This window comes from Theropithecus gelada, chromosome 10 (assembly GCF_003255815.1).
Source record: "Theropithecus gelada isolate Dixy chromosome 10, Tgel_1.0, whole genome shotgun sequence".
Classification (NCBI taxonomy): domain Eukaryota; kingdom Metazoa; phylum Chordata; class Mammalia; order Primates; family Cercopithecidae; genus Theropithecus; species Theropithecus gelada.
In genome coordinates this window covers 71,767,103-71,793,715 of record NC_037678.1, presented here as the reverse complement: position 1 = coordinate 71,793,715, position 26,613 = coordinate 71,767,103, and the positions used below count along the sequence as shown (strand labels likewise).

Below are 26,613 nucleotides of genomic sequence, written 5' to 3'. Positions count from 1 at the left end.
TCAATATTTTTATTATCATCTATACTATTTAACAGATGAAAGAAGCAAAGGAAATGACAGCTGGTCTTGAGCACACTCGTTCAAGAGCGCCACCCTCTACACCGTAGAGTCTACAGCGCAGAGGAAACTAACTGCTCAGAGCGCTCACCGCCCTCCTTCCGCGTCCAGGCGTAGCGCAAGGTCACGTGCCGGCGCGGGGCGGGGCCAGCGGGGCGCCTTCGCGCCTGCGCGCCGCTGGCCGACCGAGCGGAGCCTGCCGATGCCGAGCGGGCGCTACGTCCCGCGGTCGGAGCCGCGTTTTCTCCCGGCTCCGCCACCAGCCGGGGCTCGGGTGGGGGCCCGGGCCCCTGGGGCATGGCCCTCCGGAGTGCGCAGGGCGACGGCCCCAACTCCAGCCACTGGGACGGCGGCACGGAGAAGGCAGGTACGGAAGCCGACCAGGGCGCCGGGAGCGGCCTGCGAGGGCGGCCCAGGGGGCAGTGGCAGCTGGTGGCGGAGGCGGTGCCGGAGGGGCGCGGGCTGGCGACCCGGGGCTGCGGCGGGGTTCCGGGCGGCGAGAGAGGAAGAGGCGGAGGGCCCGAGGCACGTCTGATGGGGAGAGGGCCTGGAACGGGGGGGCTCGGGCGGGTGCCGAGCTGACCCGAGGGAGTCTGGCGGCAGAGTAGCGTCCCCAGGCAGAAGAGCGGGCGGGAGCTCCGCGCCCCGGCTTTCTTCCGTCTGGAGAGGACCGGGACTCCCCGAGCGCTGGCAGGCCCACCCCGTCCCAGGCGTCCGCCACGTTCGCAGACTCCCGGAGCCGCCTCCCCGAGGGAAATCAGCTCTCCCGAACTTCATTCACTGTCGCCGGCTTGATTGACGCGCTGTCCGCGTACCGCCGATTTAATTACCATACAATTCTCCCTTTAAGGTGCACAGTTCAGTGATTCTTAGCACATTCACAAAGTTGTGCAGCCATCGCCGCTGTCTGATTCCGAAATGAAACCCTTACCCATTAGTAGGCACTCCCCATTCCCCAGTATTCACGAAGCCTGGCAACCACAAATAGACTTTCTGTCTGTCTTCTGCCACCTATTTTAATGTTGATTAGTTGTGTAAAAGCGACCTGGCGCTATGGCTCCTGCCTGTAATCCCAGCGCTTTGGGAGGCCGTGGTTGGAGGATCGATTGAGGCCAGGATTTCGAGGTCAGGCTGGGAAACATAGCGAGGCCTCATCTCTACAAAAAGTTTTTTTTTTAACGCCGGATGTGGAGGCTCGAGCCTGTAATCCCAACGACTCAGGAGGCTGAGGCGGGAGGATCGCTTGAACCCAGGACTTGGAGGCTACTCTATGATTGCGCCATTGCACTCCAGCCTGGGTGACAGATGGAGACCCTATCTCAATAATGAGTAAATTATTGTATACAAAGCGATTCTATTTTTATACTCTTTTAGTTTGGACCATTTCTGTGAACTCATGTTTTTGTTGCACATTATGTTCTCAAATGTTTTTCATTCAATAAATACATGACAGTTAAAATTATGAATGTACACCGTGAACCAAGTTAAATAATCTTTTTTCCTTGAGGAAGACTAAGGTGACTTTCCCCATTTCCAGTCCTCTGATGGATGGTACCCATAACAGAGCTAAACACGTTATTCAACCCACGTATTTTGAGGAAGCTGCTGGTATTCATATTTTATTTTATGTTTTATTTGGGCTCATTTTCTGTTTTCTCCCTTTTTCTCATGTTCTGATACTGAATGGAAGTGGATGGAGCTCTGAACCCTTTGGCACCGTAACCCTTTCATTACTGGTGTTTGTGTGATGTCTGTCCTCGTGGCATAATAGTCAATGCCCTAGGCAACATGGGTCTTGTGACCTGTTGGCAGTGCAGCTGTGTGTCTGTTGCAAGACTTTACCGCCTCTAGTTTCCTTGATTTTGCTTCTCTGGATGAATGGGACAAATTTAAAAATGAGGTTTTTTGTTTTTGTTACTGTTTTGTTTTTTAATCATATCAGAGTATTGTTGGCGAAGTTCCTAATGCTTATCCCTCTTTTGTAGCGTTTATAATCAGATTGGTTTACTCACTAGACTGTTTTTTTTCCATTATAGGGGTGAAACATTCTTAAGTCTTTGTAACCTGCTTTATGTTCCAGGTAGTTAACAGAATTTTTGCTAATTTGGATACTGTTTTGTAGAAACTACTAGTTAAGACCTCCAAAAACAGAGGCTACTTTGTTTTATTTTGTGTTTAATAGGACTCTTACCCAGACTGAAGAGTCTCTGTGGTCTCCTGCTGTGGTCTTCTGGTACAGACATGGAGTTAAAGCATTTTTTTTTTTTTTTTTTTTTTGAGAGATGGGATCTTGCTCTGTCACCCGGGCTGGAGTGCAGTGTCACAGTCAAAGCTCACTGTCACCTCCCAACTCCTGGACTTAAGTGATCCTCCTACCTCAGCCTCCTGAGTAGCTGGGACTACAGGCATAAATTTTTAAGTTAATTTCCAATGTCAATGTCAGGAGTTGTGCGTGGGTGTAGGGGGATGTCTGTCTCCCTCCCTCCACAGAAAACGTCCCCAACCCTCCATTGTTTTAAGACTAGCATTGCTTAATGTGAGTTTAACTTCAGTTTAAAGACTGTAAAGCTTTTATGATAATGCAAGCTTAAACCAAATAATCAGTGTGGAATTTTGTACTCTCACACGAGATTCCATTATATAAATTAGTTGATCCAAGTTAGTATTTGTTTTGGTGATATGGAAAAATACATGAAAAAACTTTTAGATGGGGCATGGATAGTGGTCATCTTTAGTTGTTATTGTCCCTTCCCTGTATATTAAGTGCCCTAATCCAGGTGATTTTGGACATGCCTATTACTCTGAGGAGACAGAAATCTTTACCTGGATTCTGTAGCCAGAGTTGGGAGAAATTTAAGACGGTAGTGGGTTGTGTCATCTTCATCTGAACCATTAAGAACAACAGTTCAGTTAAAGTGTCCCATTGTTAAAATTAACATTTTAGGGAGTTGAGTCTGATCTCTCTCCCTGACTACAAGACCCTGTTGCAGTTGTTTCTATACCTGTTGCTGTGGTACCCCTCAAATGAAGTCTGCTTTGCACTCTTTATAAATAAATAAATAAAAATAAGCATTCTAATGAAGAGTAGGCCAAAGTCATACCTATCTTCCTTTGTCGAATGAATTACTTTTCAGGCATCAGGGATTTATTTATAGCAGTCTTATATTTTGCAGCCAGCTGTAGGACAGTCATTTTGTTCCATCATGGTTATGATAGCCAAGACCTCTACTGTAAAGGAATTTGGAAGGTTTCGGCTTTGGAATAATAGTGCACTCTCTTGTAAATGGGGCAATAAAGAAATTGGAGAAGAAAGGATTGAGGGAGATTAGAATGACATACATTCTACCTCTAGATGAAGTGTGGGCTTTTATTCCAAGCAGATACGGCATTCTCAAGTCCAGAAATGCGTGTCCTGCTCTAAATCTATAAAGTTTATCTTGAAATACAATACATAATAGGCGTTTATTTTAATCTTTTCCTGAACATCCCAAGAATAGCTCTATGGTGTTTCTCTTTCGGAAATAAACAGGATGTCTGTGAATTTGTTTTTCAGTGGAGATGCTGCTAACCTCCCTCCCTGTGTCATCTAGCAGTTGATCTCACTCTGTATTCATACATCTTTTGCTCACTTGAGTTTTCTGTTTCCTCTTCCCTTTTTATGTCACAGTGAAAGTCTATACATTTAGTTGGAATAAAGTATTTGTCAGAGTGGTACACGTGTGAGTGCTTTCTCCATCGGCCACTGACATTTACTCACTAGGGTGTGGGATTGAGGAAGATGGTGTTGGGGCCTGAAAAAAACAGCAGTCGAAATCCACACTGGGACAGCATCCTACTCTGGGAAATACCAGTAGTTTTAGAAACAGGCCAAAGAGTCTGCAGATCTGTTTATAGAGAGTTCTGCAGTGAGCATCATCTTAACAGTATGGGAAAAATAATGTCATTTACTGCAAGCCAGTTTTTTCCAGAGGAACGATAAACTAAATCACTTATTATATTCTGCGTGTATTTGTTGCGTTCCCACAGAGTGCCAAAAATTTTGAAATAGTAAGTAAATTTTGAAATGCAGTATTAAAAATAGAATTGGAGGCCAGGTATGGTGGCTCAATGCCTGTAATCCCAGCACTTTGGGAGATCGAGGTGGGAGGATCACTAGAATCCAGGAGTTCAAGATCAGCCTGGGCAACATTTTTTTTCTCTACAAAAAAAAAAAAATATATATATACACACACACACACACACACACACACACACACACACACACACAAAGTAGCTGGGCCAGATGGAGCCTGTCTGTGGTCCTAGCTACCTGGGAGGCTGAGGCGGGAGGATCACTTGAGCCCAGGAGGTCAAGGCTGCAGTGAGCCATGATCGTGCCACTGTACTCCAGCCTGGGTGACAGAGTAAGACCCTGCCTCAAAAAAAAAAAAAAAAAAAAAAATTGGGACAGAATCTTAAGAGAAATGAGTTATGGGAGGTATGATTTGAGGATTTGCGTTTAGAATTAAGTAACATTCTGGCATATGGTTTGCCAAAACCTCATGGAAATTCAGTTGACTGCATAGTGTTTTTTTCCCCCAAGATACAAGATTTCCTTTCCCCCAGATTGCCGAATAACTTATTTAGAAAGAGAGGTGAGGTGGATGTATGTCTAAACAAACTAAAGAAAAATTATCATACTCTTAGCAAATAGGTTAACAAGATCTTTGAATGTCAGCTTCCCTCAAGCAGTATTCAGTATTGCTGCTCAAGTGCTGTCAATTTGTGATGTGTGGAAAGTGCAGGGGTACTCCCAAGTTAAAAAAAATTAAATATGTTAGATTTTTTTCTCTTTGTTGGAAATTCTTCTCAGGTTTTGCCTCCACCAATGTTATATAAAAAGTCTTCTCTGTTTCCTGCGTGTTTTTGACCCCTCTTGAAAACATACAGGCCGGGCGCGGTGGCTCAAGCCTGTAATCCCAGCACTTTGGGAGGCCGAGGCGGGTGGATCACGAGGTCAGGAGATCGAGACTATCCTGGCTAACATGGTGAAACCCCGTCTCTACTAAAAATACAAAAAACTAGCCGGGCGTGGTGGCGGGCGCCTGTAGTCTCAGCTACTTGGGAGGCTGAGGCAGGAGAATGGCATGAACCCAGGAGGCGGAGCTTGCAGTGAGCCGAGATCACGCCACTGCACTCCAGCCTGGGAGCACAGCGAGACTCCGTCTCAAAAAAAAAAAAAAAAAAAAAAGAAAACATACAGCCTGGTCTTCCAAAGGATGGCCCTCAGGCCCAAAGTAAAATCCCTCCCTGTGTTCCTCCTGAGTGCAGGATAAACCCAGACTCCTGTGCGAGATAAATCCAGCCCGGCCTCTTTTACTGCGGTGCTACCTGCTTCTGTTCTCTCCCTTTACCTGACACTTCAGCGTCATAGAACTCTTTGTTTCCTGGACATGGTATTTCTTTCATGTGACAAGGTCTTTGCATATAACTCTTTTCTTCTGCCTGGAGTACTTTCCCCTTAACACACTCTTCCCTTTGGCAAAATTTTCTTTAAGAAGGTACCAGAGCCCAGTGTGGTGGCTCACATCTGTAATCCTATCACTTTGGGAGGTTGAGGCAGGAGGATTGCTTGAGCCCAGGAGTTCAAGATCAGTCTGGGCAACATAGTGAGACCCCACCTCTATAAAAAATTTTTTTAAATTAGGCATGGTGGCACAGAAGTCTGAGGTGGGAGGATCGCTTGAGCCCTAGAGGTTGAGGCTGCAGTGAGCTGTGATTGTGCCACTGTACTCCAGCCAGGGCAACAGAGTGAGACCCTGTCTAAATAAATAAATAAAAATTAGAAGGGCCAGATGCGGTGGCTCACACCTGTAATCCTAACACTTTGGGAGGTCGAGGTGGCTGGATCACCTGAGGTTGGGAGTTTGAGACCAACCTGACCAACATGGAGAAATCCCATCTCTACCAAAAATACAAAATTAGCCAGGCATGGTGGCGCGTGCCTGTAATCCCAGCTACTCGGGAGGCTGAGGCAGGAGAATTGCTTGAACCTGGGATGCGGAGGTTGCAGTAAGCCAAGATCTCGCCACTGCACTCCAGCCTGGGCAACAAGAGTGAAACTCCATCTCAAAAAAAAGAAAAAAAATTGAAAAGAAGGATCCAGAATATGTTCTTGGTGAAGCCTTTCCTGACTGCTTTAGAAGTAGTCATTCTTGGCCGGGCACGGTAGCTCACTCCTGTAATCCCAGCACTTTGGGAGGCCGAGGCAGGTGGATCACCTCAGGTCAGGATTTCGAGACCAGCCTGACCAACATGGCAAAACCCCGTCTCTACTAAAAGTACAAAAAATTAGCCAGGCATGGTGGTGAATGTCTGTAATCCCAACTACTCTGGAGGCTGAGGCAGGAAAATTGCCGAACCCGGGAGGCGGAGCTTGCAGTGAACCGAGATCGTGCCACTGCACTCCAGCCTGGGCAACAAGAGCGTAACTCCATCTCAAAAAAAAAACAAAGAAATAGTCATTCTTTCCTCTGGATTTTCATAATCCCTCAGATTCTATTATATATAATAATTGTTTGTGTCTCTGCTGTGAGCCCTTCAAGGGCCGGGAGGGAGTAATTCATCTTTTTTATCCCCAGTACAGTGCTTAGTACAAGTAGACACTCATTAAGTGACAGACTGAAGAATGACTGGACAAATGGGCAGGCAGATGAATGGATAGAAGGGCACACCTGAGTCAAGAGCTTGACACATCTCATGAACAATTGACTAGGTGCTATGCTGACAGAAGAAACTGGAGATTTTTGTTTGTTTATTTTTGAGACAGAGCCTTACTCCGTCACCCAGGCTGGAGTGCAGTGGCACAATCATGCCTCACTACAACCCGCCTCTGCCTCCTAAGCAGCTGGAATTACAGGTGCACGCTGTCACACCCAGCTATTTTTTGTAGAGACAAGATTTTGCCATGTTGCGCAGGCTGGTTGCTCTCCAAATACTGGGGTCAAGCAGTCCGCCCACCTTGGCTTCCTAAAGTGCTGGGATTATAGGCATGAGCCCTGTCTCAACTAAAAACCATGCCGGCAGTGCTTTTTGTTTTATTTTATTTTATTTTTATTTTTATTTTATTTATTTATTTTTTTGAGACGGAGTTTTGCTCTTGTTGCCAAGGCTGGAGTGCAATGGCACGATCTCAGCTCATTGTAACCTCCACCTCCTGGGTTCAAGCGATTCTCCTGCCTCAGCCTCCCAAGTAACTGGGATTACAGGCACCTGCCACTACACCTGGCTAATTTTGTATTTTTAGTAGAGACGGAGTTTTGCCATGTTGGTCAGGCTGGTCTCGGAACACCTGACCTCAGGTGATCCGCCTGCCTCGACCTCCCAAAGTGCTGGGATTACAGGCATGAGCCACCAGCCTATTTTATTTTATTTTTTATTTATTTATTTTATGAGACAGAGTCTCACTCTGTTGCCCAGTCTGGAGTACAGTGGCGCGATCTCGGCATACTGTAACCTCTGCCTCCCGGATTCAAGCGATTCTCCTGCCTCAGCCTCCTGAGTAGCTGGGACTACAAGCGTGCACCACCACACTTGGCTGATTTTTGTATTTTTAGTAGAGACAGGGTTTCAACATGTTGGTCAGGCTGATCTTGATCTCCAGACCTCAGGTAATCTGCCCGTCTTGGCCTCCCAAAGTACTGGGATTACAGGCGTGCCCAGAAGGGGTTTTATTTTTAATGATTTCTAGGTAGGGTAACCATTTAATTTGGCATCCAAACTGGGACATATTTGAAAGTACAGGGAACAAAAAGGGTGTGCTGTGAACAATTTGCCAGTACTCTAGGTATAAACCAGGAAGATCTCAGACAAACAAGAACAAATGGTCACCCTACTAGGTTACCAGGAAACAGCAGTGAAGCCAGGAGGGCAAGTTTACCGAGGTGAAAAGTCACTTGTATTATCTTTCTGTCTGCACCTCCAATTGCACATGACTCCAAACCAGTTAGTGCCTCTGTTTATGTGGTTTTTATGTTTCAGGTCTCGTAGGTAGCTCACCTGTGACTTACTAGTACCAACTTTAATTTATGTTAATAATGGGCCGGATGTGATGGCTCATGCCTATAATCCCAGCACTTTGGGAGGCTGAGGCAGGCAGATCACTTGAGGTCAGGAGTTCAAGACCAGCCTGGCATGGTGAAACCCCATCTCTACTAAAACACAAAAAACTTAGCCAGGCGTGGTGGCAGCATGCGCCTACAATCCTGGCTACCTGGGAGGCTGAGGCCTGAGAATCATTTGAACCCGAGAGACAGAGGTTCCAGCGAGCCAAGATTGCTCCACTGCACTCCAGCCTGGGATACAAAGCAAGACTCTGTTGCAAAATAAATAAATAAAAATAAAATAATAATAATAATGTACAGCTTTGTCATGAAAACAGTTTGTAGACTGTGGTCTCAGACTAGAACATTGCCGGGGAAGCTGCTTAGTGTCCCTTCTAAAATCTAATGTACCTTCTGATGTTAGTCCTTTCTAAAATCTACCCTACCATCTGGTGATATCTTCCACTTCACATGAACTCTGGTGCCTTGCGTCTAATATATACTACATAAATGTTTTTTCATTAGTCTATTTACTGTCAAATGGAAGGGCCGTATCTCTTGGCCTTTCTTCTGCATCCTTCATCCCAGGCCCTGAATGTCCTTCCTTTCCTTTATGTGTATACACATTTAGTTTTATTGTAACAAGGCAACTTGTACTTTTTTTTCCCCTTTTTTCTTATATAAGCAGGTGAATCCATGTTCTTTTTGCCTTTTTTTTTTTGAGACAGAGTGTTGCTCTTTTCACCCATGCTGGAGTACAATGGCATGATCTCAGCTCACTGCATTCCCCACCTCCCAGGTTTAAGCGATTCTCCTGCCTCAGCCTCCTGAGTAGCTGAGATTACAGGTGACTGCCACCATGCCCAACTAATTTTTTTTTTTTTTTTTGAGATGGAGTCTCGCTCTGTGCCCCAGGCTGGAGTGCAGTGGTGCGATCTCGGCTCACTGCAAGCTCCGCCTCCCAGGTTCACGCTATTCTCCTGCCTCAGTCTCCCGAATAGCTGGGACGACAGGTGCCTGCCATCACGCCTGGCTAATTTTTTTTGTATTTTTCTAGTAAAGATGAGGTTTCACCGTAATAGCCAGGATGGTCTTGATCTCCTGACCTCATGATCCGCCTGCCTTGGCCTCCCAAAGTGCTGGGATTACAGGTGTGAGCCACCGCGCCATGCCTAATTTTTGTATTTTTAATAGAGATGGGGTTTCACCATGTTGGCCAGGCTGGTCTCAAATCTCCTGACCTCAGTGATCCACCTGCCTCAGCCTCCTGAAGTGCTGGGATAGGCTGGGTGTGGTGGCTCACGCCTGTAATCCCAGTACTTTGGGAGGCCGAGACTTGCGGGTCACAAAGTCAGAAGTTCGAGACTAGTCTGACCAACATGGTGAAACCCTGTCTCTACTAAAAATACAAAAAAGAAAAGAAAAAATTAGCCAGGCATGGTGGCGCGCGCCTGTAATCCCAGCTACTCAGGAGGCTGAGGCAGGAGAATCACTTGAACCTGGGAGGTGGAGGTTGCAGTAAGCCGAGATTGCGTCTCTGCACTCCAGCCTGGGTGACAGGGCGAGACTCTGTCTCAAAAAAAAAAAAAAAGGGTAGGATTACAGGCATGAGCCACAGTCCCTGGCTGCTTTTGGTTTTTGTTTTTTTTTTTGTTTGTTTTTTGAGACGGAGTTTTGCTCTTGTTGCCTAGGCTGGAGTGCAGTGGCATATGGCATCGTCTCGGCTCACTGCAACCTCTGCCTCCCAGGTTCAAGCAATTCTCCTGTCTCAGCCTCCCGAGTAGCTGGGATTACAGGCATGTGCCACCATGCCCAGATAATTTTTTGTACTTCTAGTAGAGATGGGGTTTCTCCATGTTGGTCAGGCTGGCCTCGAACTGCCGACCTCAGGTGATCTGCCCACCTCGGCCTCCCACAGTGCTAGGATTACAAGCATGAGCCACTGCGCCTGGCTGTTGTTGTTGTTGTTTTGAAACGGAGTTTTGCTCTTGTTGCCCAGGCTGGAGTGCAATGGCGCAATCTGCAATCTCAGCTCACCGCAACCTCTGTCCCCTGGGTTCAAGCAATTCTCCTACTTCAGCCTCCTGAGTAGCTGGGATTACCGGCCTGCGCCACCACGCCCAGCTAATTTTGTATTTTTAGTAGGGACGGGGTCTCTCCATGTTGGTCAGGCTGGTCTCAAACTCCTGATCTCAGGAGATCTGTCCGTCTCGGCCTCCCAAAGTGCTGGGATTACAGGCATGAGCCACCGTGCCCAGCCTTGTTTTTGTTTTTAAAGACAGGTCACCAGGATACCTTCCTCCTTTTCCTGCCAAGCCCATTCTGCTGGAGTGGAAAAGTCCAGTGCCTTGATAATAGGGTCTTGCTCTGTCACCTAGGCTGAAGTGCAGTGGTGCTATCATAGCTCACTGCAGCCTTATGCTCCTGGGCTCAAGTGATCCTCTCGCCCCAGCCTCCTAAGTAGCTGAGACCACCATGCCTGGCTAACTTTTCGTACTTTTTGTAGAGACAGGGTCTCACTTTGTTGCCCAGGCTGTTCTCAATCTTGTGGGCTCAAGCGATTCTCACACTGCGGCCCTCCACAGCACTGGGATTACAGGTGTGAGCCATTGTACCTGGCTTCCTTAACTCATACACTTTTGTTTGTTTGTTTTTGAGATGGAGTCTCACTGTGTCTCCCAGGCTGGAGTACAGTGGTGCGATCTTGGCTCACTCCAACCTCCACCACCGGGGTTCAAGCAATTCTCCTGCCTCAGCCTCCTGAGTAGCTGGGATAGGCGTGCGCCACCAGGCCAGGCTAATTTTTGTATTTTTAGTAGAGACGCGGTTTTCACCATGTTGGTCAGGCTGGTCTTGAACGCCTGATTTCGTGATCCGCCTGCCTTGGCCTCCCAAAGTGCTGGGATTACAGGTGTGAGCCACTGCACCTGGCCTTTTGCTCGTACACTTTTAACATTTAAAACTGAGCATCATCTTTCCAGTGAAACAAATATAAAATTTAAAAATGAACAGGAACAAAATTACAATACAGAATTCAATTCCGAGTAAGATCCTACAGGTTATGCTGATTCTCCTAATCAAGTGGTGAGGCTCGAACCATCATTAAGAGAGAATTTATTGATTTATTTAAACTATATACATATGGTTGAGGCTGCAGTGAGCCATGATTGTGCCACTTGGGTGACTGAGCAAGATCCTGGTATCAAGGCGTTGGACTTTTCCACTCCAGCAGAATGGGCTTTGCAGGAAAGGGAAGAAGGTATCCGGAAGCAATGGGAGACAAAAGTGAAGAAAAGGCAGATGTGATGGGTGCTGCTTTGGATTTAACTTAAGAGACCAAAGATAGGTGGGTCTGAAGCTGAGAGAATGTATTGATTGATTGATTGATTGATTGAGACAGAGTCTTGCTCTGACGCTCAGGCTGGAGTGCAGTGACGCTATCTCGGCTCACTGTAACCTCCACCTTGCGGGTTCAAGCGATTCTCCTGCCTCAGCCTCCTGACTAGCTGGGACCACAGGCGCCCGCCACCATGCCTTGCTAGTTTTTTGTATTTTTAAAGTAGAGACAGGGTTTCACCATGTTGGCCAGGCTGGTCTCAAACTCCTGACCTCAGGTGATCTGCCTGCCTTGGCCCCACAAAGTACTGGGATTACAGACGTGAACCACTGTGCCCGGCCGAGAATTTATTTTAAAAAGGTTGTCTTGCACTGCAAGGATGTCCGTTAAACATCACAATTAAGCATGTCAAGAGAGTTTTGCTCCCCTTCCTTTTTAAGGTACAGTTCTCAGGTTAGCTTGGCCCTGACCCACTGTAGTCTCTGAGCTCTTGGTCATTATTGTCTGCACGCGCCTTTTTTGACAATTATAGTCTACTGCCTTGTGACATTTGGTGTTGTCTCGTGTAATGTTTCTTGTGTTTTTGACATATTTTCTCAATGGTACCGACAACCAGAAAGAACCGAAATACAGGCATCATCCATTTAAACTTCAGCAAGCCGTCCCTAAAAGCAGACATTCTGTATGCAAACTCTCAGAGCCTTTTACTCCTTTATCTCCCCTGATCTTAGCCAAAAGGACAAAAAGCAATACTCTGTTATTTCACATAGAAAAATGATATGATGGCTACTAACCACAAATTCCCAACCAATTTCCTAAAAAATTTATTTATTTATTTATTTGTTTATTTATGTATTTGAAGGCTAGTCAAGTAAAGCAGTGGGAGTGGAAAAGGAACAAAGAAATCTGATTGTCATGAATGAGTTGTAAACAGCACCACACAGGAGACCAGCCCTAAAAAGCAGTTTAAACATGGCAAAATGCCTATGAGTAACAGACTATCGCATAAGGATGTAAGATGCTTAAAACATTACTTATTATGGTTTTTAAGAAACAGTTCCTTTGTATGCAGTGTCACAGCCTCTCACCCCACCAGCCACACTGGAAACCCAAGTACCCTTTGACACTCTGGTTTTGAAAACATCTCTGTGTTGGCCAGGCATGGTGGCTCACACCTGTAATCTCAGAACTTTGGGAGGCTGAGGCAGGTGGATCACTTGAGGTCAGGAGTTCGAGACCACCCTGGCCAACATGGTGAAACCCCATCAAAAAAAAAAAAAAATTAGCCGAGCGTGGTGGTGCATGCCTGTAATTCCAGCTACCCGGGAGGCTGAGGCAGGAAAATCACTTGAACCTGGGACAGGGAGGTTGCAGTGAGCTGAGATTGCACCACTACACTCCAGCCTGGGCGACAGAGTAAGACTCCATCTCAAAAAAAAAAAAAATCTCTATGTGATTCTAATGTTTTTACCAGTTGTAGTAATGTGTAACAGGAGACTTTTTCATGTGGTTTTGTTTTCAATGTAGTACTGAGTTTTGGTGACATGCATTTTTCCTATCTAAACAACAGGAAAAAATTGTTACAGTAAGAGATGTATATGCTCTGTGAAGTTTGGGAATTAAGAATGAACAGACATTCTTTTATGAAAACATTGACACTGCTAGACATGCCTGAATTTACTGAGCATTTATTATAATTGTAATTCCTTGCTTGTTACTTACACAGTATATCTCCTTAGTGCTTTGCATATTACATACTAATTAAATATCTCTAGGTTGATTTGTAAAATACGTGTTGTTTCAGAGTGAGGAGAGGAACTAAAATTTAATAAGTGTCTACTGTGTACCATGGTAACTATCCTGACAAGAGGGTGTCAGTCCAGAGGCCCAGAGCAGGGAAGTCATCTGCCCAAGATTATGGATCAGATAAGTTGCAGACCCAGGATGTGAACTAAGATCTGTCTGATTTTAACACATCTCTTTTTTCACTTATCTTTTTTTTTTTTTTTTTTTTTGAGACAGAGTCTCACTCTGTTTCAGGCTGGAGTGGAGTGGCACAATCTCGGCTCACTGCAACCTCCGCCTCCCGGGTTCAAGCAATTCTCCTGTCTCAGCCTTCCGACTAGCTGGGATTATAGGCGCAGGCCACCATGCCCAGCTAATTTTTTTTGTATTTTTAGTAGAGACGAGGTTTCACCATGTTGGCCAGGCTGGTCTCAAACTCCTGACCTCAGGTGATCCACCCACCTCGGCCTCCCAAAGTGCTGGGATTACAGGCATGAGTCACTGCGCCCAGCCTCGCTTACCTTTTTTTTTTTTTTAATGTATCGGGAGGCTGAGGCAGGAGAATCACTTGAACCCAGGAGGCAGAGGTTGCAGTGAGCTGAGATTGTGCCACTGCTCTCCAGCCTGGTGACAGACCAAGACTCCATCTCAAAAAAAAAAAAATGTACGTATAGGCTGGGCATGGTGGCTCACACCTGTAATCCCAGCACTTTGGGAGACTGAGGCAGGAGGATCACAAGGTCAGGAGTTCAAGACCACCCTGGCCAACATGGTGAAAGCCCATCTCTACTAAAAATACAAAAATATTGCTAGGCATGGTGGTGCATGCCTGAAATCTGAGCTACTTGGTAGGCTGAGGCAGGAGAATTGCTTGAACTGGGACCCGGGAGGCAGAGTTGCAGTGAGCTGAGATTCCACCACTGTACTCTAGCCTGGGCTACAGACCGAGACTCCATCTCAAAAATAAAAATAATTTTAAAAATGTATAATTATTTCTGGGCCAGGCATGGTGGCATGCACCTGTAGTCCCAGCTCTTTGGAAAGCTGAGGTGGGAGGATCAGTGTTGCCTAGGTGTTTGAGGCCAGCCTGGGCAACTTAGAGAGACACTGTCTCTTTATTTTTCTTTTTCTTCTTTTTTTTTTTTTTTTTTTTTGTCATCCTGGCTGGAGTGCAGTGGCCCGATCTTGGCTCACTGCAACCTCTGCCTCCCGGGTTTAAGTTATTCTTCTGCCTTAGCCTCCTGAGTAGCTGGAACTACAGGTGAGCACCACCATGCCCAGCTAATTTTTGTATTTTTAGTAGAGACGGGGGTTCACCATATTGACCAGGCTGGTCTCAAACTCCTGACCTTGTGATCCGCCTGCCTCGGCCTCCCAAAGTTCTGGGATTACAGGCGTGAGCCACCACACCCAGCCGACACTGTCTCTTAAAAACAACAACTAATAATTATTTCCAGTCTGTGCCTATGATTTTTGGTTCAGACCTATAAAAAGAGACTTTCTTTTTAAAAATTGGCGATTTAAAATCTGTTTTATAATGGGCTCTCCAAGCCTCCCCCATGAGGGCCAGTAGACTGGGCCTGAAATGACAGTGCATGTGGCTATGAGCCTTTATGCCAGCAGGCAGTCTTAGAGCTCAGAGGAGATACTACCTGTACCTCACATCAAAAAGGAGATTGAGTCCTAGGCAGAAAACATGCACGTGCTGAATATACGCCTAATTCTTCCCTATCGTTATTTTCAGACTTTAACGCCAAAAGGAAAAAGAAAGTGGCAGAGATACACCAGGCTCTGAACAGTGATCCCACTGATGTGGCTGCCCTTAGACGCATGGCTATCAGTGAAGGAGGGCTCCTGACTGATGAGATCAGACGAAAAGTGTGGCCCAAGCTCCTCAATGTCAATGCCAATGACCCACCTCCTATATCAGGTAAGGGGAGTCGGGGAGGTGTGAGGGGAGTGTATCTAGGAGACAGGGAGAAAAGAAGTCCAGGATCTTTAATTTTTATGGTCCTTTCAAACCAAGGGTATATGAATAAATCTAGAGTGTTTTGGGAAATGCTTGGGCCCACTCTGAAAATAAGGCCAAACCAATAAGTAGAATTTAATTCAAATGTGGGATGAGTTCTTTTTTTGCTTTTATTTTACTTATTTGTTTATTTTTAAGACGGAATCTCGCTCTGTTGCCCAGGCTGGAGTGCAATGGCACAATCTCAGCTCACTGCAACCTCTACCCCCTGGGTTCAAGCAATTCTCCTGCCTCAGCCTTCCTAGTAGCTGGGATTATAGATGTGCACTACCACCCCTGGCTAATTTTTGTATTTTTAGTAGAGACGGGGTTTTGCCATGTTGATCAGGCTCGAATTCCTGACCTCAAGTGATTCGCCTGCCTCGGCCTCCCAAAGTGCGGGGATTACAGGAGTGAGCTACCACGCCCAGCCAAGTTCTTTTTTTTATTAGGGATTAAAATATTGCCTAGGCAAGTGAGTTTATTAAAAATGTATATGCTTTGTTCTACATACTTGCTTGGCAAGTATCTTTTAAAAATGCATATTTTGGGCTGGGCGCTGTGGCTCACGCCTGTAATCCCAGCATTTTGGGAGGCCGAGGTGGGTGGATCTTGAGGTCAGAAGTTCAAGACCAGCCTGGTCAAGAGGGTGAAACCCCGTCTCTACTAAAAAAAAAAAAAAAAAAAATACAAAAATTAGCCAGGTATGGTGGTGGGTGCCTGTAATCCCAGCTACTCGGGAGGCTGAGGCAGAGAATTGCTTGAACCCAGGAGGTGGAGGTTGCAGCGAGCTAAGATTGCACCACTGCCCTCCAGCCTGGGTGACAGAGCGAGACTCTGTCTCAAAAAAAAAAAAAAAAAAAAAAAAAAGCATATTTTGTGGCTGGGCAAAGTGGCTCACACCTGTAATTCCAGCACTGTTGGAAGCTGAGGCAGGAGGATCACTTGAGACTGGAAATTTGAAGCCAGCATGGGCAACATTGCAAAACCCTGTCTACAAAAAGTTAAAAGTTAGCCAGACGTGGTGGTGCACCGCTGTAGTCTTAGTTGCTTGGGAGGCTGAGGCAGGATTATGTGAGCCCAGGAGTTTGAGGCCAGCCTGGGCAACATGGCAAGATTCCATCTCTAAAAGCAAAGTAAAATTAAACACACACAAAAACACCCTCTTTTGTCCAGACACAGTGGCTTACGCCTGTAATTATAGCATTTTGGGAGGCTGAGGCAAGTGAATCACTTGAGGTTAGGAGTTCGAGACCAGCCTGGCCAACATGGTGAAACCCCGTCTCTAGTAAAAATACAAAAATTAGCTGGGTGTGATGGCGCACGCCTGTAATTCCAGCTACTAGGGAAGCTGAGGCAGGAGAATCGCTTGAACCCGGGAGGTGGAAGTTGCAATGAGCCGAGATTGTGCCAGTGTACTCCAGCCTGGGCGACAGAGTGAGACACTCTCAAAAAAAAGAAAACACCCTCTTTTTATTTGGAAATACTGAGATCCTTTGGAGTTGTAAAATCCTGTAATTCTGTGAAAAGAGTTACCTAACTAATATGCAAGGCCTATGTAGTAAAAAGAGTTCCTTGGAATGCAGTTCAAAATAGTAAAGTCAAGTCCTGCAGAACAGTGAATCCACCCTGCTGGCCATTCACTCAGTGAGCTCACCTTGTAGCTTTCCTGCCATCATGGCAAAATGCCAACTGCTGAGGATTCTTTCATTCAGTTGGCAAATATTAGTTGTGCTATGATTGTGTGCCAGGTACTGGAGATGATTGAAACAGGACTTCTGCCACCAAAAAGTTCACAGTGTCATGATGTCACCCAGTAGGTGTCGAGTTGCCACTTGTTACTATCCTTGGAATTGGCTGCTTCAGAGCAGTCAGCTTTTTGTTGGAAGGCTAAGGCAGTGCCATATTCACACCTGAATCCTGAGATGATGTTCTACCAGGTTCCAAACTTCCCTCATCTTTTTATACCATGAAGCCTGCATGTGAGGAAGTGTTGCCCAGCCTTACTAGCTTTTGATTTGGGTTGCAAGGGAAATGTATGCTTATTATACAGCACTTGGTTTGTTTAGGGAAAATGTACACTTGTTATATATATAACAGCTAGAGACTGCCTCATTACTTTCACACTGTATTGGACGTACCAGCTGAACACAAGGACTGTCTCGTCTTCGCAGCGTCTTAGTTTTAGAATTGCTGGGTTAAGAGATGTTAGGTGGTTCTTTGTGTGAGTCTCAGTATACCTTTCTAAACAGCTTAGTGCTCCCACAACTTTATAGGTGTTAGGGTTTTTTTCAGTGGTGTATTGTTCCCACATTCATGATTTTATTTGATCCTTGGAAGGGAATATCCTCATTTTGTAGCTGTGGACTTTGAAATTCAGAGCAGTTCCCAGTGATGTGCAGTGGCCTTCTGCACGAGGCGCCTGTTCTCCTTACATCTTTGTTCTCCTTCTCACCCCATTGTATTACCTCCTGGGAAGTCTGTGCTCCCTTCTCTTAGGGTCATTGTGACTTGCAGGAAACATAATGTTTGAACTAAACTAGGGATTCCCTGCCAAATGTATCTTGAGTCATATCCTACTCTTTGGGAGAAAGCTGACATGTGTCCTCTAGGCCTTTTGCGTCATCCTAGAATGTTTTGCTTCTGGTCTGGCTTCTTGGACATTCCTGCAGTAACATTCCTTTTCCCTCAATAGGGAAGAACCTACGGCAGATGAGCAAGGACTACCAACAAGTGTTGCTGGACGTCCGGCGGTCATTGCGGCGGTTCCCTCCTGGTGAGAAGCTCTCGCGGTCCTGCCACATTTGGAAAGACTGTATCTGTCCCAGGTCATACCATGTGACCTAGTATGCTGGACCCTGCCTCCTCAGGGACCTTCAGAACTCTCCTTTTGCTGAGTCATCCTTTTGTTGCCTGGTCACTTTCAGACCCCCACTGTGAAAGCCTGAACCAAAAATAATTTCTCCTGGCCTAGAGGTGGTGAATGAGAGAAGAGGGTTTGTTTTTCCTTGAAGCCACAAAAAGGAGTTAATAAGAATTGTTAGAGCCATCAGTCTGGTGTTTAAGAGCAGATTGGTGTGGAATTGGGCACCAACAAGAATGATTAATATCTTAATTAGGTTTAAAAATAATGATATCTTGCGCATACATATGTAAGATTCCTTAGAGGGAAGAGAGGCCAGTCCCTGTTTGTGTAAGAGTATATTCCTTAATTTGTTCAGCAGCGATAGATAAAAAATAAATAAATACAAAGAAAACAAAGAGAATATATTCCTAAAATTACCTCTTCATTTCTGGAAGAAAGAAAAGAAGGACCGTTGTCTCAGTTTTCACAGTGAAGGGAACTGGGCAACAAATGTCGCATGGATGACCTATTTTTCTTCCTCTGGCAGCTCCACCTTTACGTTGTGAAGAAAGGAGAATTGCTAAAGGGAACGGGAGCCTCTGAGCTCCTGCCTCCCTCTTCTGGACTGTGCTCTGGCCTGGCTTTTGTTGTCGAAGGGGCTGCTTTCCTGCTGGCATTCCTGCTTCCTGGACAGACTTTTGCAATCCCCAGGTAGCAGTAGTCTGCCAGCGTGGTTTTGATAAAAGCACATGCCCACGGTCCATTTCCTCTTCCTAGCCTGCTGGTTTGGATGAGATCACATAGGACAGATGCCTCCCTTTTTTTTTTTTTTTAAAGACAGAGTTTCACTCTTGTTGCCCAGGCTGGAGTGCAATGGCACTGTCTCAGCTCACTATGACCTCCGCCTCCCGGGTTCAAGCAGTTCTCCTGCGTCAGCCTCCCAAGTAGCTGGGATAACAGGTGCCTGCCATCACGCCCGGCTAATTTTGTGTGTGTGTGTTTTTAATAGAGAGGGGGTTTCACCATGTTGGCCAGTCTGATCTCGAACTCCTGACCTTAGGTGATCCACGTACCTTGGCCTCCCAAAGTGCTGGGATTACAGGCGAGAGCCACCGTGCCTGGCCCCCATTTTTTCCTAGGTAGCCTGTTTTCCCTCTGAACCCTTTATTCCTCTTCCATTGATGTAATATCTGTGATATTCTTTCTGTAGGCTGAACTTACCATGTGGCTTCATATTCTTTTTCCATTCATGGTCTTCTGGGCTTGACTCACTGCTCTTTTGCTGAAAATTCACACAGGGTTTAATTTTTACTCTCACTCCTTTCACTGCTTCACCTATCAGCAGCCCTGGGTTTGCTTCATTTCCTTATTTATCTTTTAGGGTATGCTTTCTATTTGAGAAGGGATGGGGTTTGAGCAAGAGGTGAGCTTTGCTCTTACCTGCAATCCTTTGTCCAGTTTAGTTTGGGCCCTTACATTAGCTGCTTTCTCTCTCTGAGTATGTGTTTGTAACTAAAAGCTAATGGTGTAGGGAAGCTGTGCATGTGCCATTCTTCTAACGTGGCTCATGAGGCCAAGGCTTGGCATTTTTACTGCTGGCAGGACTAGCTCCGGACTCTGAAAGAACTCCCAAGACAGGCTTCCCTGTTTCCAGCTATAATACATCTTTGGATCAAGAGGATCGGTTTTTCCCGTAACGTTTGCTTTGGTTTAAAGGGAAACATGCAACTTTAACATTTTTTTATTTTTATATAATTTCATACTTACTGAAAAGTTGTAAAAATAGGACAAAGAATTCCCCAGATACCTTTTACCCAGATTTCGTTTTGTTTTCACATTTTACTACATTTGCTTTTTTAGCTGCTTTCTCTCTTTCCTTCACTTTACACATAGACATACACTTTTTCTCTGAACTATTTAAGTTGCAAACATGACATCTTTTTACCCCTAAATGTTTCAGGATATATTTCCTAAATATAAGGCTCTCACATAATCACAGTACACTGAACAACATCAGTAACAACACTGAAAAATAGTTAACTAATTAATCCACAGATTTTACTCACATTTCACCATTTCTTCGAGTCATGTGCTTCACTGGAGAAGGAAATACAGATTTATGTGTTTCTCATGCTGTCATCATATCTCTTTAGCCATTTTTAATCTGGAACAGTTCCTTTGTACTGTATGAGAGGCCAGTTATTTTTGTGAAATTTCTCTTACTTTGGGTATATTGGGTATTTCTTCATCGCGAGATGTAGGTCTGTGCGCTGTTGATAGGAATCCTGCAGACGTGATGCTGAGCTCTGTCAGTGCATCGCATCGGGAGGCAGAGGCTTCTGCGGCTCCCATGGTTGAAATACTGCAGTTAAATACTGTGTCCCAGCAGTATTAACTGCAGCGACTTGGTTAAGGTGGTGTCTGCGGCTTCCCCCACTGGAGAGCTAGCGGCTGCCTTTTCCTGTATGCCAGGTGGTATCAACAGTGGATCCTGATATGCGTTGCCAAATTATTTGTAATTCATTTTCCTTTTTTCTCTGAAAATTCATTGCTGGCCTTCTTCGACCTCCTTATTAACTAGGCTGCTTGATATGTTCAAAGGCATCTCCTCTCTGTTCCTGTCCCCAGGCATGCCAGAAGAACAGAGAGAAGGGCTCCAGGAAGAACTGATTGACATCATCCTCCTCATCTTGGAGCGCAACCCTCAGCTGCACTACTACCAGGGCTACCATGACATTGTGGTCACATTTCTGCTGGTGGTAGGCGAGAGGCTGGCAACATCCCTGGTAGAAAAATTATCTACCCACCACCTCAGGTACCAGTACAGAAGGACGTGAGAGGACAGGCATCACTCCTCAACCATCCTGGGGATAACTCATTGGCCCATTTTCTGGTCAACTTTTTTTAGGAGTTTGAGCCCTTGCCACCCCCAGCCCTGATCTAAGTGTTTGGTGACCAGGCTTATTGAATTGTCTCCCTCCAGGGATTTTATGGATCCAACAATGGACAACACCAAGCATATATTAAACTATCTGATGCCCATCATTGACCAGGTGAATCCAGAGCTCCATGACTTCATGCAGAGGTACATGTGTGTCCACATTTGTGTGTGCATGCATACACACACCCACACCCCTCCTCACAAGCCGAGCGCAGTCTCCTCATTGTCTTGGGGGGATTTGTTAAGTTCTCCCAAGTTGTTCCAGTCACCAGCAATCTGGATAATTCCGTTCTTGGAGCACTTTTTGGGGACTGTGCTCTTTGGGGGACATATCCCATCCCTTGAGTTTACATCTAGTGGGGAGAGGTGGATAAGGTATGTATGCCAAGGTAGATGTTGAGATGATTGCCACAAGAGAAACACGAAGTCCTGTGGGATCCAGCGGCGAGAAGGAGAAGGCTGACAATGGGTTGTTTTATTTCCTAAGTACCAAAGAGAAGAACTATTTTTTTGCAAATCCCATGTGATGTTTTGTTTCTTCTCTGTTTAGTTGGAAATGTGTTCTTGGCCAATGCCTCTTTTTAAAAAAAAATTTTAAAAGGTAATGGCTATGCCTTTTTTTCTTTGAGACGGAGTATTTGCTCGTTGCCCAGGCTGGAGTATAATGGCGTGATCTCAGTTCACCGCAGCCTCTACCTTCCAGGTTCAAGCGATTCTCCTGCCCCAGTCTTCCAAGTAGCTGGGATTACAGGCATGTGCCACCACACCAGGCTAATTTTGTTTTTTTAGTAGAGATGGGGTTTCTCCATGTTGGTCAGGCTGATCTCGAACTCCCGATCTCAGGTGATCCACCCACTTCGGCCTCCCAAAATGCTGAGATTATAGGCGTGAGTCACTGCGCCTGGCAGCTACATCTTAAGATATTTCATTTGTCTCATGTTAATTGAAAAATTAATGCGGTCATGTTTTCAGGCCTGGGAATATGTACCTGTGCCCCCCACAAGGGTAAGACTTACTCAGAAGGAGAATCATGGTGTAGTTCTCTGAAAACAACTGCTTCTCATTCCTGTAGTTGACATTTGTTGGCCATTAGGAGAGCACCCAGTGAGATAAAGCAGCTAGGACCCTGTTGTGGTGTTAGTGTCATGGTACACCTTGAAGACTTTGTATTAAGTATTTTCTGAGGAGAAGATGCTGAATTCCTTGGTAGCTGAATTTTCCAGAAATTCTATTCCTTAATGCTTCCTTCTCACCAGCACTGAGGACAAAGAAGGCCCAGAGAGAGGGAAGGGATGGCCCACAGGATCTGACACCTGGCTTTCCTTTGTTTTTAGTGCTGAGGTGGGGACCATCTTTGCCCTCAGCTGGCTCATCACCTGGTTTGGGCATGTCCTGTCTGACTTCAGGCACGTCGTGCGGTTATATGACTTCTTCCTGGCCTGCCACCCACTGATGCCCATTTACTTTGCAGCCGTGGTAGGTACAGGCCACGAGCCAGCAACTAGATTCACCATCACCCATCCCACTGTGGTCATTTTCCCTGAAGGGAAACCTGGGGATTATGGAAAGATGCAAAAGACAGCACTTTTGAGGCTGGTATGCCTGGACACCATTCTATGCAATATTAATGGGGGTGTCACAAAAAAAATAGTAAGTTGTGAAATGCTGGGTAAACAAAATCAGATTTTTTTGCTGCATGGCTCTTCTGAACCTTTAAAACACTAATCTGCATTGTGAATTGTCAGGGTTCCTATTGACATTGCCTGGAACATATATTCAGCTGATGAACACAATTAGGGAAGTAGTAGTACAAGCTGCCAACTCCAGATTTAAGAAGAGATCTGGTGTCATGATAGACAAGGGAGTGGCTTTTGGTGGAGGGTCGGGGCTCCAGTTAGTAGAAGGGCCTGAGGGATGGCGTGGAGATGGGAGTTCAGGGAGAAGGGCCTGAGGGATGGCGTGGAGATGGGAGTTCAGGGAAGTCTTTCAGTGGCCACTGGTCCCTTGAGCATCCGTGGGTTTGTGGACCAAAAGTCGGAAGGAAGATGCTTAAAGGGAGCAAGACTGTTCTTTCTACTGTTTTGAACCATGTCTTCTATGCTGGAGCTCCAGGAATCTCCCAGTATTCTTCTCCTTTCTTCTAAAAGAATCTCCTTCATTTCTTTCAAGATGAGCAGCCCAGTGTGCCTGAAGGACTCAGATTGTAACTGGTCAGCCTTTCATGTCACGTGGTGGGAGTTCGCAGGAAGGGCCAGACAGTAGGAGTAGCGCTGAGAGTATATATGTTATTACTTCCTTGATGGATACAAGAGTTTGCTGAACATTTGGGCTGAGTCCTGTCTGTAACCAGTTTAAATTCATCTCCAAGGATAATGGAATGCAGGCGGCCCAGGCCCGTGTGTCTGGCCTCTGACTGCAAGGCTTTACTACCTCCCCACAGATTGTGTTGTATCGCGAGCAGGAAGTCCTGGACTGTGACTGTGACATGGCCTCGGTTCACCACCTGTTGTCCCAGATCCCTCAGGACTTGCCCTATGAGACACTGATCAGCAGAGCAGGGGACCTTTTTGTTCAGTTTCCCCCATCTGAACTTGCTCGGGAGGCCGCCGCCCAACAGCAAGCCGAGAGGTGAGCAAGGCTGGGATGCTGGTTGAGTGGGGGTGGCTGTAAATGAGCAGCTAAGTGAGGGAAGGTTTGTGTCTGGTGGGACAGGATTGGGGCATGTTTCCAGAGATTGAGCTTAGGCCAGTGGAATCCCCACTGTAGACATATGGGTCTTTACCAAGAAGAGCTTTCCCAGCAATGAAAGGCTCTGCCCGCCGCCTATGTGGTGTAGTTTTTCTTTTCTCCTCTTCTTTCATACCACTTCCTTCCTTCTGTCTCTTTCCCCTGCAGGACGGCAGCCTCTACCTTCAAAGACTTTGAGCTGGCATCAGCCCAGCAGAGGCCTGATATGGTGCTGCGGCAGCGGTTTCGGGGACTTCTGCGGCCTGAAGATCGAACAAAAGATGTCCTGACCAAACCAAGGACCAACCGCTTTGTGAAATTGGCAGTGATGGGGCTGACGGTGGCACTTGGAGCGGCCGCACTGGCTGTGGTGAAAAGTGCCCTGGAGTGGGCCCCTAAGTTTCAGCTGCAGCTGTTTCCCTGAAAGCCAGAGAAGACCTTCCTCTTACATCACATTAAGGTCTCACCCTTCCATGGAAGGATTGGGAGGGGTGGAATTTCCTTTATTAAAAGGGTTTCTGTCTAGAGTTTTCTATTCCTGCCACCCTGCCCTGCCTGTTCGTGTTTGCCTTTACTTCAGAGGCCAATAGGAGAGCCTACCTGACACAGAGGGCACTTGGGGGCCTGGCACAGAATCTTATGCCCCTCCCAGTGGGCTTTTGGATGGGCTCTCTGCCACCTCCCGTGGTGTTGGAGGAAGTGGGTTTCTGAAGCTTCCAGCTGCCTTTGCAACCTGCTGGGCCTGGGCTGCCCTAGTTACCGGGAACCTCCTAGTTACCCCGTAGAAAGTGAGCTGGAGCACGGGATGCCCTCTTCACTGCTCCTGGTCTGCCCGCATCCGATGAACACAGGAGGAGGGGCTGCTGCTGAAGGAGTCAGGCTTGGGATTGAGAACAAGAGGCCAAAGGACTCGTCTGGGAGCATGATCGGCCCCTCTTACTAGCAGCTCCATCAGCTGGTCAGAAATCAGAGACAGAAGGGAACTAGGTTACTTGTTAAATCCTACCTATTTTCCGCCTAGAGATTGCATGGGCATTTCCAGTCAAGTGGGAAGGAATGCTCATTTTTAGGGCCTAGACCTAGACTAGTTTTGCCTGCCTTTTTTTTTTTTCCTCCCTGTTTTCTTCTACAAGCCACAAAACATTGCTTATAAAAAGTACTTTTGTTACTATTTTTAGAATATATACACCCCATATGTAAATTACCCTCACTTTTAAAGTAATAATAGTTCCTTCACAGAAAAAAAAAAATAGTTCTCATCAGAAGGATGAGCTTCTAAGATCCTGAATTTTACTTTCTACTTGATTAACATTTCACTTTAGACAGTTGCTATTTGCAAACAGCTTTCCACTTCCAAAGTGCCACTTTCTGACCAGTTTTTCTTCCTGTTTTCCTCAAATCATACTACTCCCACATAGGCGCCCATTCACTACCTTAGCGTCGTTTTTTGGGTCTGATTTGTCTCGTCAACTGGTCTCTCCCACCTGGTTGGAAATGTCATTGGAAACTTGCTGGCACCCAGAAAGGAACAAATGGAGCCTGAAGAGCTTGGCAGGAGCCTGAACAGCCAACTTCCCTGCCCAAGCTTCTCCAAAGACTCTCCAGGCCTTAGGGAACAAGAGGCATCACTCAGTCCTTCCGGGACAGCTTCCCTCTAAGCAAAGCCAGGTTTGTTTTAGATTAACTCTGGCCTGAAAAAAAAAAAGTGCCTTTTGCTGCTTTAAAGAATTGGGGTATATGGTATGAAGCAGCCATGTACTTGTATTTTCCTGGTCTTTCCTGGGCACTGATCTCTCTTGGCAGGTGTTTTCTTAAAGTGAACACACCAGAAGCACTCCACCCCACCATATCCAGACCTCCATGCCCTCCTTGCATGCCTGTTGTGTGCAGGGTGGAGGGTGTCCCACATGCCAGGCAGCTGGCGAGCCAGAGCAGCTGGGAGCCCTGTCCACTGAGTTACACTAAGCACTTTATTTTTATTTATTTTATTATTATTTTCTTTTTTCTGAGATGGAGTCTCTGTTGCCCAGGCTGGAGTGCAGTGGTGCAATCTCGGCTCACTGCACCCTTCGTCTCCCAGGTTCAAGCAGTTCTCCCTGCCTCAGCTTCCTGAGTAGCTGGGACTACAGGCATCTGCTACCATGCCTGGCTAATTTTTGTATTTTTAGTAGAGATGGGGTTTCACCACATTGGCCAGGCTGGTCTCGAACTCCTGACCTCAAGTGATATGCCCGTCTCGTTCTCCCAAAGTGCTGGGATTACAGGCGTGAGCCACCACGCCCAGCCACTATGCACTTTAAAACCAAAAAAAGCTCAAAGTGATGGATCATTGTCCATGGCAGGAGCCCCACCTTGGGGTAAGCCTAATGTAGATGGATTAATTTAGAAAGTGGTGTATTTATCAGGGCAAAGGAAATTCTTCCAGAGGTGATGATGCGGCATATATTCCCAGTGCTCTCCCAGAGCAAGCTGGCCCTCTTGTCATCATTTCAGTGGGCGGCAGCAGCTGCCCCTCCTTCCACAAGCACTCAAACCTGTTTGTAAATACTGAAGGAATTGATGGGGTTGAGGAAAAGAGGTTCATGTGACCAGGGTCCCAAGGCCACAGCTTTTCAGATCCTAGGAAGCAAGTGGCATTTGCTTGAGTTGTGGCCTCGGAAGGATCATGTTTATCTGTTTTGTAACTTTGCTGACACCAGGATTCTCCCTGTCATTGAGAAGAAAGCATTATCTAATTACCTTCAGGTGGTTTACTTATTCTGTAAAGAATATGTGTAAATATTTTGTACAGAGCCCTGTATCAAATAAATAGCCATATGTGGTTACTAATCA

General features: G+C 46.1%; 1 protein-coding gene across 1 annotated transcript; it reads left to right on the top strand.

Moving 5' to 3' along the window:
• The first annotated feature begins 212 nt into the window (after nucleotides 1–212).
• On the top strand, nucleotides 213–26,613 carry TBC1D20 (TBC1 domain family member 20). The gene is made up of 8 exons (XM_025398756.1): nucleotides 213–424; nucleotides 15,005–15,190; nucleotides 17,964–18,044; nucleotides 20,742–20,928; nucleotides 21,097–21,198; nucleotides 22,389–22,530; nucleotides 23,495–23,682; nucleotides 23,950–26,613. The coding sequence occupies exons 1-8, from the start codon at nucleotides 355–357 to the stop codon at nucleotides 24,203–24,205; spliced, it is 1,212 nt and encodes a 403-aa protein (XP_025254541.1). The 5' UTR covers nucleotides 213–354; the 3' UTR covers nucleotides 24,206–26,613.